General features: G+C 43.4%; 1 protein-coding gene across 1 annotated transcript in view; it reads left to right on the forward strand.

Annotated features, from left to right (window-relative positions):
* The window catches only part of DPH1 (diphthamide biosynthesis 1), a 169,118-nt gene that overhangs the window by 8,644 nt on the left and 145,392 nt on the right, over positions 1–15,082 (forward strand). The window contains exons 2-3 of the mRNA XM_044285778.1: positions 9,380–9,532; positions 12,850–12,913. Coding sequence (XP_044141713.1) covers positions 9,380–9,532; positions 12,850–12,913 — 217 coding nt within the window. The remainder of the gene's footprint in view (positions 1–9,379; positions 9,533–12,849; positions 12,914–15,082) is intronic.

Raw genomic sequence — 15,082 nt, forward strand, 5'->3', positions numbered from 1 at the left:
GCAGGGACACACAGCCTTATAGATCGGAGTTCAGACCAGAAACACACTGCCACACGCAGCAAGTATCTAGCACTAAACTCGCTCGTCCGTGTCTGGCCTTAATCTCCATTAAGGAGCTAAAAAAGCCACCTTGACGCCTGGCAGATGGGCCCGACACATGTTTGATCAAAAATGTACGCAAACAGCTTTTATTTTTTCATGTTTAGTAGGTATAATACCACTTTTCTGACGAGCGAGTTTTCCGCGCGGGTGCAATGTGTGATGCGAACGATTGCGCCTGCACTCAATCCGGACCTATTCATTTCAATGGGTCTGTGTACATGAGCGTTGTTTTTCACGCATCACTTGTGCGTTGCGTGAAAATCGCAGCATGTTCTATATTCAGCGTTTTCCACGTAACGCTGGCCCCATAGAAGTGAATGGGGCTGCGTGAAAAAACGCATCGCATCCGCAAGCAAGTGCGGATACGATGCGTTTTTCACTGATGGTTGCTAAGAGATGTTGTTTGTAAACATTCCATTTCTATTCCGCATGAGAAAAACGCATCAATTCGCATTTCTCCCGTGCGATAAAAACTAAACAACTAAACGCAATCGCAAACAAAACTGACTGAACTTGCTTGAGAAATGGTGCGAGTTTTCCTGAGCGCACTTTGAACGCATCCGTATCTTTCGTGTGCAAGAGGCCTAATTCAGAATAATCCCTAGTCCCTAGTTTTATTGTTTGTATGTGAAATATTGTGGTGCCATACGTTTTTTTGTTTGCTGTCTGCATGCTAGGTGTTATGGTTGTGCACCTGCGATTATGACCGTCTCAATTTTCTTGTACTCACTACCTATCTAGGACGTTTACATTTTTTCCTCATATTTTGCGGCTTGCGCCCATTAGAGTAGAGCTGTCATCTGTGCTTTGTGTGACTACAGTTTAGCTACAGTGTCTACAGGGAGTAGGGGTAGTCTCACGCACCCCGTCTCATTATTGGTTCAGGCTGCTGTGCTTTCCTTGCCACCTGCGGCTCTGCCTCCCGAGGCTACCTGCTCACGTTGACGGTTGTGAGCAATTTTTCAGCTTAGATTCTCGTGCGTAAAAAGAAAGCTCCCCAGAAAAACTGTGTAAGGCCTCATGCACACAACCGTTGCGTGTTTTGCGGTTCGCAAATTGCGTATCTGCAAAACACGTATGGCGTCCGTGTGCATTCCGCAATTTGCGGAACGGCACGGACAGCCATGGATATAACTGCCTATTCTTGTCCGCAAAACGGACAAGAATAGGACAGGTTATATTTTTTTGTCGGACCACGGAACGGAGCAACGGATGCGGACAGCACACGGAATGCTGTCCGCATCTTTTGCAGCCCCATTGAAGTGAATGGGTCCGCATCAGATCCGCAAAAACTGCGGCTCGGATAAGGGACCAAAACAACGGTCGTGTGCATGAGGCCTAATACAGTACAATAAAGTACCAGCAACGTGTATGAGATTTCACAAATCTCTTGTACACTTAGCTTTTTTGCTCCGTGCGGATTTTGAAATCCACAGCATGTCAATTCTTTGTGCAGTTCTTTTGCGCGGTTAAACATGCACTTTTTGGTGTGGAAACAGGTAGAAATCCAAATGGAAATTTGTGAAGAATTTATGCAAGACAGCCCACAACCGTATGCAGGTAGCCTTAGGCTTCATTCACAAGCCTTTTTTCACGCAGATTGAAACAGTTAGAAAATCAGTGAATCAGCGTAGAAAAAATGCCTCAAATTTGCTTCCCATTGTTTTCAGTGGCATGCAGTGACCAACGCTTAGTTTTTTTTGCCCCTATTTTGCCTACTGTCCATCATTTCCTCAGTCATTTTGCTCTCGCGGTAAACAGGTGCTGGCGGACAGCCGCTTTAAGGTTACCCGTACATGGGTGAGGGTGAATGCAAAAAGGTCCGCACGAATTTCCATACGGATTTCTGTGCTTTTGTGCACCCAAAATGCATCCAAAAAGTAATTTCTAATTGGGAATTGTGGTGCTGTTTTGCTGCACAGATAAAATCCGCATAGTGTACATAATATTTGTCTGTTCTCATGCACTTTGCTGGTACTGTACTACGCTGCGGTTTTTATGCCTGAGAATCTGTGTGTAATCCGCAGTGTGTGCAGCTACCGCATCAGGAAACCTGAACGTGTGGCCGTACCCCAGCACTACTCGTTGGGGTAGATATACCAAACTGTGTAAAGGAAAACTGGCTTACTTACCCATAGCAACCAATCAGATCCCATTTTTGCATTTTTCAGAGCTCATTTGGAGAATGAAAGGTGGAATATCCCCCATTATTAACAAAGTGAATTTGGCTTGACAGGCAGGAGTGGAAGCTCCTAAGAGGTAAGGCCTTGGTCTCATCTCTGTTTGTGGATGCGGCAGGCTGTTCAGGCAAAGACTGGGGTCCGGTGGTGATCTGGCCGATTTCCGCCAAAAATGCCGGGTTTCAGCCGGAAGAAAACTATTGCGTGGAGCATTTATGTCTGTCTGGAAATCAGCTGGATCACCACCAGACCCCATTGCAGTTAGTAGGGATCCAGCAGTGCCAGATTCGTGAGATCTGGCAGGCTGCTCCGTGCCGGAACAGCCTGCCGGATCAACAAAGGGAGGGGAGCAAGGCCTGGGCGAATAGTTGCCCAAATATTCAAATTGTAAAGATGGTCCAAGCTTAGACCGGCTGTCTAGACCTGCGCCAGATTTATCACAGGGTCTAAGGTTGGATGACAAATGTGGTGCAGGGAGAGAGGCACCTCAAGTTTGGTGCTAAATGTCGCATTGTGGGACCGCCCGTTTTCTACCAAACTCTGCCCAATTTCCTCTAAGACCCTCCTGCTTGTAGAGTATAAAGTGTAGGAACCCTAAATAGGGCCGATTTGCACCATTTTGTATAATTTTTTAGTCAGATTTTTGCAGCGGACACTTATCTGGGCCAGTGCTCCAATGTGCGATATAAACACTGGGTTGCGGCAGTGATAATAATGCGTACAAGGAGAGGAAGTATCGGATACGACTTTTTTATTTATTTTTAAATCCTCTCCTGTTTTTGGCTTAAAAAACGATCGTATGTGGCAGCATCCTGACACATTACTTGCATAAAAATGAAGACTGTGAAGTCATGGGCACCAGTGGAGCCTCCCTTCGACTGGACAGTGCAGAAATGTTATTCCGCCTGCAGATGGATTCTCGATAACATCAGTCATATTCACCAAAGCATGGCGCAAATAATTATGTGCGAATCTGGATGCAAATTGTGACGCGGGAAACACTGCCACCTGTAGATCCAGCCAGAATGCCAATGTGCTCGTGGATGTGCAGATTAATCCCAGCATGGGATATCCAGACAATCCCGGCATGGAAGCCGCCAGGTTTATTGCACATTTCAGTTTGTTCCTCTGTATGAAAAAGGAACACTAAAAAAATACAGTCAGCTCTTACCTTCAGCAAAGGCGTTTATCATACAGAGGAATTTAATATAAGGCACTTACTAACGTATTGGGATTGCACATATTGCCTCCTTTGCTGGCTTCATTCATTTTTCCATCACATTATACACTTCTCATATTCAGGTGTTCAGACCACCCTGTAATCCAGCAGCAGTGGTGGCCGTGTTTGCACGGAAATTGCTGGCCTATGTCCACTCCCACGGTCCCGGCCACTAAAGAGACCGGTGCTTTTTCCTATAGTATACAAGCACGTCCACCGCTGCTGGATTGCAGGGTGGTCGTAGCCCCTTGATACAAGCAGGGTATAATGTGATGGAAAAATGAATGAAGCCAGCAAAGGAGGCAATATGGGTAATAATAATACATTAGTAAGTGCCTTGTATTAAAGGGGTTTCCTGAGATTTTAATACTGATGACCTAGCCTCTGGATTGGCAATCAGTATCTGATCGGTGGGGGTCTGACACCCAGCACCCTCGCCGATCAGCTGTTTGAGAAGGCGGGATGCTCGCAGTAGCGCCATCGCCTTCTCCCAGCTTTCCCTAGGCCAGTGACGACATGTTCATCGGTCACATGGCCGAGCTGTGATACCAAGCACAACCCCTATACAATGTGCTTGGTAATCTGAGAGAAGGCCGCGGCGTTCACAGGAGCGCCAGTGTCTTCTCAAACAGCTGATCGGCGGGGGTCCTGGTTGTCAGACCCCACTGATCCTGAGTAGAGGTCATCAGTACTGTATTAAAGTCACGGAAAACCCTTTTAAGGCCTTATTCACACAGTCGGTGTTCGGTCAGTGATTTTGAGCCAAAACCAGGTGCGGCTCTAAACACAGAACAGGTGCAGATCCCTTATACCGTATGTCTGTTGAGGCTCCAATCCTGGTTTTAGCTCACAATCACTGATGGAAATCACTGACCAAACACTGACATGTGAATGAGGCATAACTTTGTCTATGTGATACATGCCATTTGCTGAAGAAGTAAACCTCTTTAACCATTTTCCTGCCCCATAGTATAACCCAAATGGTTAAAAAAAACTGTTGACTGATGTTTCTTTTGCCTCCCCTTCCTTCTTGCAGATCAGATGAGTCTCACGTTTAAAGTGGTTGTGCCAAATATTTAAGTTATCCCCTATTCACAGGATAGGGCCTAATTATCTGATCCGATATGCGCACAAGCGCGACCCTCCCCTCCACTCATATCGTTGCACCACCAATCAGATACTTATTCCCTGTCCTGTGGATGGGGGACAACTTAAAGGGGTGGTCTCACTTCAGTAAGTGGCATGCATAACGTAGAGAAAGTTAATACAAGGCTAACATGGTTATAACGGGAAAATAATAGCATTCTTAAGACAGAATGCTAAATAAAATGGCCATTGAGGGGTTAAAAATAATTTTAAAAAAACTCACCACACAACTCACTTGTTTGCGTAGCCGGTATCCTCTTCTAGCTTCATTTAGCAGGACCTGCGATGACGTCATCGCAGGTCCTTTTGCAGGTCCTGAAGAAAGAAGAGGATACCGGCTGCGCGATCAAGTGGATGAGGTGAGGTTTTTTTTAATTATTTTCAACACCTCACTGGCCATTTTATTTAGCATTCTGTCTTAAGAATGCTATTATTTTCCATTATAACCATGTTATAAAGGAAAATAATAAAATCACCCGAACACCGAACCCGAACTTTAGTGAAAAAGTACGGGTACCCGAACTCGCAAAGTTCGGCACAAACCCATACTTTGCAGTTCTGGTTCGCTCAACCCTAATAATCACAATACATTAGTAAGTGTCTAGTATTAACTTTCTCTATATGATAAATGCAACTTACTGAAGTGAGACAACCCCTTTAAAACTTGGCACAGTCCCTTTAAATGGGACCCATTGGCTCTTCTCACAAGACTAATGCACTTTGCCATTTCTCTTTTATCTCTCCCAATGAATACATTGACAACTGGGCGTTACCATTCCCCATGTCAAAGGGATGTGTACCTGCACAGTCAGCACTGATTTGGATAGTCTCAGACTATGTACACACCTTTAGTTAGTCACACACCGTTGTCAATTTATTCATAAGCTTCTAGGAGGCATAGCAGAAGAAAAGAAGATTCAGAACCACAGTGGTAGAAATATTTATTAGAATAGACATGTACGGAGAAATGACAGGTGCTCTTTAAAGGGGTTTTCTGGTATTTTGATATTGATGGCCAATCCTCAGGGTAGGTCATCAATATCAGATTGGTTGGGGGTCCTATACCCTGCACGCCGGTCGATCAGCGCTGCATTAACCATCTCCATCCACTACACAATAGATGGAGCTATGTAGTTCTGGTGCCTAGTCCGGTTCCAGGGCTACTCCTGAACAGCTGGTCGGCAGGGGTGTGAGGTGTCGGACTCCCACATTTTTTATATTGATGACTTAGGGCTCATTTAGACGGCCGTATGCTGTCCACAAAAATGTGGATCCGTTTTTTTGCGGATTAGTTGCTGTCCCATTCACTTCTATGAGGCCCTTTTCTTCCATTGCACGGCTCAGCAAAAAAAAATGAAACATGTCCTATACTTGTCAGTGAAAATCAGGACATGGCCCTATTGAAGTCTATGGATCAGCAAAAAAACGGAATGCAATCCGTCTTTTTTGCAGACATGCTGAACTGTCCGCAAAAAATCAGAGTCAATTATAGTAAATTTGTCTGGCCACCAAAGGCCCCCGCTGCTTAACTCTACCCACTTTTTCGAACCTTTGCAAAAATATCACAAAAAGTTGTGAAGTTTTTTTTATTTTTCTATTTTTGTACAACATCCATTGATGAATATTCCTATGCTCATGGACCTCACACAGCACCGGGTCATACATTACTATGTCGTCTGAATCGGGGGCAGAGTCTACATCAGTAATTCAATGCGCCTCTGTACATTGGTTATTGGGCCACCTACTGTATCTGAACCAAAGGAAGATTACGGGAGACTTGAGAAGGAGTTACTGGCCGTCTTCTGGAAGAAACGTCAAGAAGTTCCTCGTCTCGTAGCAATTCTGAAAAGCTCGTTACTGCTGGATTTTTATGTGAGGAAATCGTAATATATTAATGGTTCTAAGAGGATTAACCGTATTCTTGGAAGGTAAGTACATAAATGGATGTTTAGCAAGGCGGATGGAAACTCTTCGCTGGGTCTACAAGAGTCGAAGGCAAGCGGGTAATGACTAAGTAGTTCTCTGGTGCTCCCACCGTTGAAAGCTCTCCCTCATGTCCCTGCGGTAGGGAAGGGGTTAATTAATTAGGACTTGAGCTTTTAATTGGAGCTTAGCGAGTCCCGTCTGACAGCTGTCTGCCCCCCGCCTCCCCCCCAACTAAATTCATTTGTTTGAATTCATTTTGTACAATAGTGAAATTAATTATGCAGGTTTCCTTTTGGAAGTAATGTTGTTTTGCAGCTCCAATATTAGTTTGTAGCAATTGTGCTCTGGGGGTCTCTGCGTATTGTCTATGATATTATCAGGCGTTGGGCCGCTCTCATTTCAGGTTATTGACAGATTCGGAGACGAGATGAACATAATTATTAAGCATTTGTTGAGTAGGGGGAGGAGGCCGGCAACACGATGAAAAATTAAAAAAAATACATTCTCCGCGCACCGCGTTGCTGTTTCCTTTTTTTCATCTAATTGTTTTCCCATGTGAATGAGGTTATTTTATATATTTGTTTTGCTTTATTACGGAATTGATTGTTCTGTACGCTTTTTTTTGGGGGGGGGGGCTGCTGACATTTTAATTGCAATATCGGCACGTTACACGTTGGTTGGGAATGAATAACTTTGTTGGTCGGTGGTGTGTCGAAATAGGGGAGGGAAGGTTGCGCGGCCATTTCCAACTGTGGCCGGGATATTGAGATGGCGCGATTGCTTTCTCAGATTGGATGGTTTAAAGCTCGCAACAGAGGCCGTTATTCAAGACAGGGGTACTTGGCTCTGCTGCCAGTAACCAGCCAGTTTGGGGTGATGCCACTTACTTTTTTCCTTCTCCATCTTTAAAGAGCCATAACGTTTTTAATTTTTCTATCGATATAGCTGTATGAGGGCATTTTAAACAGTGTTATGTTTTTTAAAGCACCATAATGTATTCAGAAACTGTAAAAGAAATATTTGTGGGAGAAATTGACAAAAAATACAGTTCAACCTTTGTTTTTTGGGTTTGGTTCTCATGGCATTCACACAGTGTGGTAAAAATGACATGTTCACTTTATTACTATCATTCTTTTTATTTTATATATTTTTCTGTGGAACACTATGATTATGGAAATACCAAATGCTTTTATTTTTTGTTATTTTATACAATTTAAAGGGCACCTGTCAGCAGATACCTATGACACTGGGTGACCTGTTACATGTGCGCTTGGCAGCTGAAGGCATCTGTGTTGGTCACATGTCCATATGTGCCCGCATGGCTGAGAAGAATGATGTTTTAATAAATGCAAATAAGCCTCTAGAAGCAACGGGGGCGTTGTCATTACATCTAGAGGCTCAGCTCTCTCTGTAACTGTCGCTCTCTCTGCACTTTGACAGGGCCAGGCTTGACCATGACTTTCCTGCCTGGCCCTGTCTATCCAAGTGTAGAAGGGGCATCAGATGCGGAGAGAGCTGAGCCTCCAGGTGTAATTTTTTTCCAGCAATGCGGACAGATATGAACATGGGACCAACACAGATGCCTTCAGCTGTCAAGCGCACATGTAACAAGTCAGCAACAGGTCAGCCAGCACATGTATCCAGTACGTATCCGATCCGCATATTTTGTAGGTTGGATGTGGACCTCACTCACTTCAATGAGGCCTCAAAACACTGTGTGCTGTCCGTTCCGACTGCACTCGCAAAAAAATTTAAACATGGTCTATACTGGTCTGTTTTACCAACAAGGATAGGACTGTTCTAAAGATGGCATGACGTTCCATTCCGCAAAATGCAGAATGCTCACGGCTGGTATCCGTGTTTTGCGGATCCACAATTTGCGGACCTCAAAAACGGCAAAGGTCATGTACATAAGCCCTTAAAGTCATGGAAAACCCTTTTAACTTCTCTCCTAAAATAAATGGGAAAATGGGTGAAATTAATGTTTTAATATTAGTTGCTTTTTTTTGTGGGGGAAATTTACTAAGCTAAATGTGCTATAATTCTGACTTAATTTGCACAAAAAAAAAACTGTTGTACATGGTTTGGATAACACTTGTTATGTGGTTTACGCCTCACAAGGTTGTGGCTTAGGTGTGGAAAAGGGAACTTGGCTTTAGATGCTCCTATGTGTACCAAAATGTTGGTGCTAATTCCTGGCACAAAGTAAGCCAACCTAGAGGTGGTGTAAAGTTAGAGAAAACTATCTAAATCTTAGACAGTATTAGTAAATCTGCCCACTCTCTCTTTAAAATCGATCCAAGCCTTGGAGGACAAATGTTGGAGTAGCGGGCCAACAAATGTTATTTGATCCATATGATAGAGTTGTACCTGATATATATAGCACAACCATAAAAAGTAAGCAAAACCTGTGCTACCGAACCTACTACCTTACAGGAGTGCTACTTCTTTCTTTCCATATCTGTATTAAATGTAATAGATCTTGTAAACCTAGGTAAGTGGCTTTTGGGAAGACAAATGTTTGGGTCTACAAGAAGCTTCTCCGTTTGATAGAACATGGTCCCAGTAGACTAGATTGCTGGGGCCTGGTGTGGCTCTCGTGTGACCCTTTTTCTTGTGTTTTCCTTTTCTCCTTTAATTGTTTTGACTCTTGTCTCTTTTCCATATTCCCTTTTAATACAGTAAATTTTAGAATTTCCTTTTGATCTTACTCCCCTTTTTCTGCATGTTATGATTTTATGTTGTCTACAAGTTGACATAAAAAAAGTGTAACAGTAAAAATATTCCACATGTACTTTCTGTTTAGGTCGCACGCCGGTTCGTCGAGTTGCCAACCAAATTCCCGATGAAATTTCTCAGAATCCCTTACTCTTGGAAGCCATCTCCGTGCTGCCGCAGAACTACAACTTTGAAATTCCCAAGACTATATGGAGAATTAAACAAGCTGCGGCCAAGAGGGGTAAGTGTACATGCTGCAAAACCTATCTATCTAATTGTAATTGTTCTCTTTTTCCAGAAGAAATAGAATTTTGTTCCCAGCGATACAAAAAGTGGAAATACAGTGGCCGGTATTTTTGTGATTAGCTGTTACTGCTAAAAGAGACAAGCAAATCGATTTGTCTCGTCAACCAGAATTCTGCACCTGCGAGGGACTGACCCCTCAGCTGAAAACGCGCCCCTTAATTGACACGGCAGCGGAGCAGGCGCAAGACATCCGGCCCTGTCGGTCAAGCAATTAAGGAGAGGGTCTTCAGCTGTGGGGACAGCCCCTCACAGATCTACAATCTGTTCACTCATCACTAGTTACAAAGGCAACTAGAGCTTTGGGGTTAGTGACCCTGGAATTTCAGTAGGCGCGTTACACAGAAAAATACTCTCTTCTATACCTGCCTCTTATAAGGCGTGCAACTAAAACCATGAAGTCCCTAGAAGAGTGGAAACAGCTAGAAGTCTTAAAAATACTGAAACGGAGGCCATGTAATATATGGTCATCATCCACAAATGTGTTAAAAAAATGTATTCTGTACATAGCAACCAGCTGCCATGTTACCAAATATGATGTTTTCTGAGAGTGCACAGCATACCCTGTATAAAAATGTAATCTAATAATTAAAACACACAGCCACCTTCATGCAACTTTGCAGCAAACAGTGGTCATATAAAATACTGGATGAATATTAATATTAAATTATTAATAATAAATAAAATATACCGGTAGTCTTTAAAAACCATAAGTTGTGAGTACTACTTGTATTAAACATAAAAACCGCAGGAATGCACCAACCAACATTCGCATTGGGAATTATATAGTATATAATTTCCATCCTCTTAGACAATCTATAATCCGAACACTGAAAAATCCCCGCACCTCATAATGCATTAACTAATGCTGCTTTCAGACAGGTTTAATATGGATGCTTTATTAAACACCTGAATCTCCTGCAGCTCATCAGAAAATGAGTCAGAGCGCCGCACCTCTGGTTCTTATGAACCGCAGGAAGTCCGAGTGTTGCATTCATAATATGGGCACAAAAAAGCCCTTGTATTACACCCATCTGGAAAGTGGTCGAATACTGTTTCTTTTGAAAAAAAAAAAAAAAAAAAAGGCTTGAAAGCAGATGTTTATGGTGACAGACAGTCAATCATATATGTGCAGTTAGACAGGGAGAGACAAGCTATGTCGCTCTCTGTGCAGCCTGTCAGCATGTCCCCCCTCCTTCAGGCTGACTGACATCTCAGTTGGGGATGGCTGATTTATTAGAGCCTGGGATTGTTTTAAGGTTGACAATCTAAGCTTTAAAATGAAACCAAGATCACATTGCAAGGTGTGTAGCCTTTGGAACTGGGGTTGGGAGTCACAGACTCAAGTATATGCTGCCCTGACTGGGACCTATTTCTAAGCACTGTAACGACCAATGTATCTGGGCTCCTGGGCTCGTTTTTAAAGCTTAGATTGTAACCTTTAAGAAAATCCCTAGCTGGTATATCTAGATGCTGCACAGCCTGTGAGCTAGCCATCAGTAGCAAGGATGTATGAGATATGTCCTTGGCAGGAAAGGGTTGAAGTAAATTTCTCACTTTTAACAGCAAATTGGGGCTGATTTACAAAAGCCAAAAAAACTGGCACAAAAGCTGTGCGCTTTATTTATTAGCTGTTTTAGACACTCTTTGTGTCCGGCTAGACACTTTTCAAAACTGGTGTAAGAAAGGGAGTATATGGAGTTATAAAATGCATCAGATATATTAATTGTATATTCCAGTTCTTGGGCGCAAAAAAACAGCTTTAATTATAGCACCCCAGATGTATGTAGTGTAAAGAAAACATATCCAAGCTAAGCGTAGATTTAGATTATTTTCTACGCCTAAAACAGGTGTAGAAAATGATAAATGAGATGGGCCGTTCCCCACCGGCACCACACGCACTTTTTTTTTTACTGGTGTACGTGGCGTGGATATCGAAGAAGTCGCAGATTCAGCCGCAAATCCCCTTTGCGACCGAATCTTTGACAGATATACGTCAAAAACAGGTGTATATTCATAAATGACCCCCACGTCTTTTGTCAACATTTGTGCCCTATAGTAAGGACTTCAAGAGCACTTCTCAAACGACAATGTTTCTGTCCAGTCGCTGTCTGAGTTTAGAATGGCGAGCACCTGGACTGAACACTGACCCATTCAATTGAATGGTTCTGTTCATCTGGATGTTCTTCTGCCTGGACCATCTGTCTGTGCCGAGAAAATCTGAATGTGTTCTATCTTTGTCTGATTTTTCCCAAGAGACTCACTCAGTTAAATGAATGGATCTGTGGGAAAAATGTGTGCAGTGCGTTTAAAAACTTGTCTGTGTTCTCCGTCCAGAACATCGACAAGTTTCATGTCGTCTGTCTGAACCTGGCCTATCATCTTATATGTTTACTGATATAGATATTTCTTTGACAAACACGTCACTATTTTGTGACTTTCAGGACATCTGCTGAATGGGTGACCGATTAGCGCTGGTACTTTATTATACCTTTACAATAGCAGCAGGCCCTTTGTATGGTTGTGTGATGGATCACAGCATTATGAAGAACTGCTGGGTGCACTTGTACAGTCGCAACCACGTAACAATTATTGTCACTGTTCAGTCGTTGGGACACCAGGAGAGGTTAGAACAAGGTACCTGAACGATGACTGAATCATCCCGATAGGACCGTTTCTCCACTCCTGCCGTCCTGTATATTTTGCTAGCTATGTCATTCTGTGTTCTAATGCTTTGAGCGTACCTAAACCCATTAGGCCCGCCAGCCTCTGAATGTCCTGTTTCCATTTCCTCTTCCCCTCTAATCATTTCCTATCCTACTCCTCTTCTCTGTTGGTCTCCAAAGCAGTGCTATATTTGTCTATACAATAGCCTGGTTTATTAGCGTTCCAGAGCCGTCTGTCTCGCTCTCTGTTCACAGTCAGACTCTCTTTTCGGAGCCATTTGTAATTCTACAGCTTATCTCGTCCGCTCTTGCTTAGATGTTTCTCATCTTTTATTTTTCTTCCTCTCGAACGTTACATCTCCCACGCCGGCTATATGTTTTCTCAAGTGTCTATCTCTTGTATGTGCTGAAGATCTCCAAATGTCACATTTGCATGCTTCCTACTGGACACTAATCCTGTTGTGTAGCTCGACTTCCTATTATTTCTTTGATGTTTTATGTAATAGATACCTTGTGTGTGGCTCTGTATGTCTGATTTTAAGATCCTTTGGATTTTGGCACCTCTGCCACTAAGGTTTTTCCCTTTCAGTTGCTTTACAGATGCCGGAAGGGCTGCTGATGTTTGCCTGCACTATCGCAGATATTGTAGAGAGGTGAGCTTTAGGAGACAATTGCTTTATTCTCCCAGTATGTTTTTGCTTCCTGTGAATCATTTGTGATTTTATTTATAGGGGATCTATGCACAGAATAAGCGCTCATGCCCACTTCAGTATCTGTTTTGCTGTCCACAAAACACAAATACCAGCCATGTGCATGCCAACAATTTTTTACATTATTATTATTTTTTTTACTCCCTGTCGAAACGTCCTGTCCTTGTCCGCAAAACAGACAAAAATAGGACATATTCTATATTATTGCAGGGCCATGGAACGGACGTTATAGATGTAGACAGCACACTGTGTGCTGTCCACATCTTTTGTGACCCCATTGACATGAATGTGTCCGCATCAGATCCACAAAAAATGTGGATCTGATGCGGACCAAACACAGTCATATGTGCATGTATCCTAATTAGTATAGTTTCTATATTGCATATAGTACAGTTAGGATCATATGCCAAGCAGAAAACCTTAGACTCTCCTACTTGGTTAAGCAGTGCGGAAAGTGTAATTCCACAGAATATAATAAAAATCTGATCGGAGTCCAGAAGCTTTAGTCCACATACTTTCACTTACCCGAGTAGCACCAGTTCAGAGGTTACATTTTATTGTTGACTGGGAGACCTAATATAAGCACACCATGCCTAATATGTGCACATTAACCATGCCGCCATAGCACAGAGCACTGGTGCATTAACATCCAACTAGCAGGTGTAAGGCGATACTCAGCACAGGGCAAAGATTCAAAGAGCACTCTCAGACAGGCTCACTAGGACCGAGCCACCATACAGGGGAGGGTTTAGGCCTAGCCACAAGTCCTAGAGTTTAGTAACCATCCCCATCCTTTTCTTAAAAGGGATGTACTGTGGTGCACAAGTTTTAGCAGTCATTCTCTGAGACTAGGTTGTCATCTGCCATTTCCTGTGTGTCAAGCCTGGACCAAGAAGTGGAGACCGCTGACCCCTTTAACTTAGGGCTCATGCACACGACCGTATGCCCTCCGAGACATACGGTCCGTGAGCGGGCCATATGTCCCGGAGCGGCATACACCGTGTGTACGGGAGCGCACAGCATCATAGGTTAATAATATCATATGAGTGCGGGACAATAGTCCCACGGGCGGCCCGATGCACACAGCATCATAGTAACCTATGATGCTGTGCGCTCCCGTGCACACGGAGTATGCCGCTCCGGGACATATGGCCTGCTCATGGACCATATGTCTCGGAGGGCATACGGTCTTGTGCATGAGCCCTTAATGTGTGTAAGGTATTATGTGTTTGGAAGTTAAGGACAATTTCTAGCTCAATAAAGGCAAAGACCGGGATAAAAAAAAACATGGCACAGCACTGTTCAGTTAAAGGGATTGTCCAGTGGGTCCAAATTTTTAGTCAATTGCTTAGAATGGTGTAAAAATTAAAAGCGTCAATACTTGCCCTCATAGATCCCGTGCTGCTGCTGGTTTGATTCTGGGCTTCCAGTGGTCTCCACTTCTTGGTCCAGGCTTGACACACAGGAAATGGCAGATGACAACCTCTTAGCCAATGACTGCTAAAAATTGTACACCACAGTAGATCCCTTTTAAGAAAAGGATGGGGAAGGTTGCTAAACTCTAGGACTTGTGGCTAGGCCTAGCCTGGGTGAAATTCTGGGTATGTCCGGGTTCAGCTCTGAACCCGGACAACACCTTTAAGCCTAGCCACAAGTCCTAGCGTTCCCCATCCTTTTCTTAAAATGGATCTACTGTGGTGTACAATTTTTAGCAGTCATTGGCCTAGCCTGGGTGAAATTCTGGATATGTCCAGGTTCAGCTCTGAACCCGGACAACCCCTTTAAACCCTCTCCTGTATGGTGGCTCGGTCCTAGTGACACCTGCTAGTTGGATGTTAATGCACCAGTGCTCTGTGCTATGGCGACATGGTTAATGTGCACACTTAGAGCTTTTCGGCATGCTGTGTGTATATTAGGTCTCCCAGTCAACAATAAAATGGGCTTAATAACTATTAAACACTGGGATATACAGAAGCGCATTGTAAATGAAAACGTCTATCAGCATCCTCTTGAGAGTACGCCCACGCATGACTGATACCCTGTGGATTTGCATGTGCCAAATCTGTAGTGTTTTACAGTAACAGCAAAGTGGGTGAGACTTTAAGAAATCTC

The sequence above is a fragment of the Bufo gargarizans genome, chromosome 3 (genome assembly GCF_014858855.1).
Source record: "Bufo gargarizans isolate SCDJY-AF-19 chromosome 3, ASM1485885v1, whole genome shotgun sequence".
NCBI classification, from domain to species: Eukaryota; Metazoa; Chordata; class Amphibia; order Anura; family Bufonidae; genus Bufo; species Bufo gargarizans.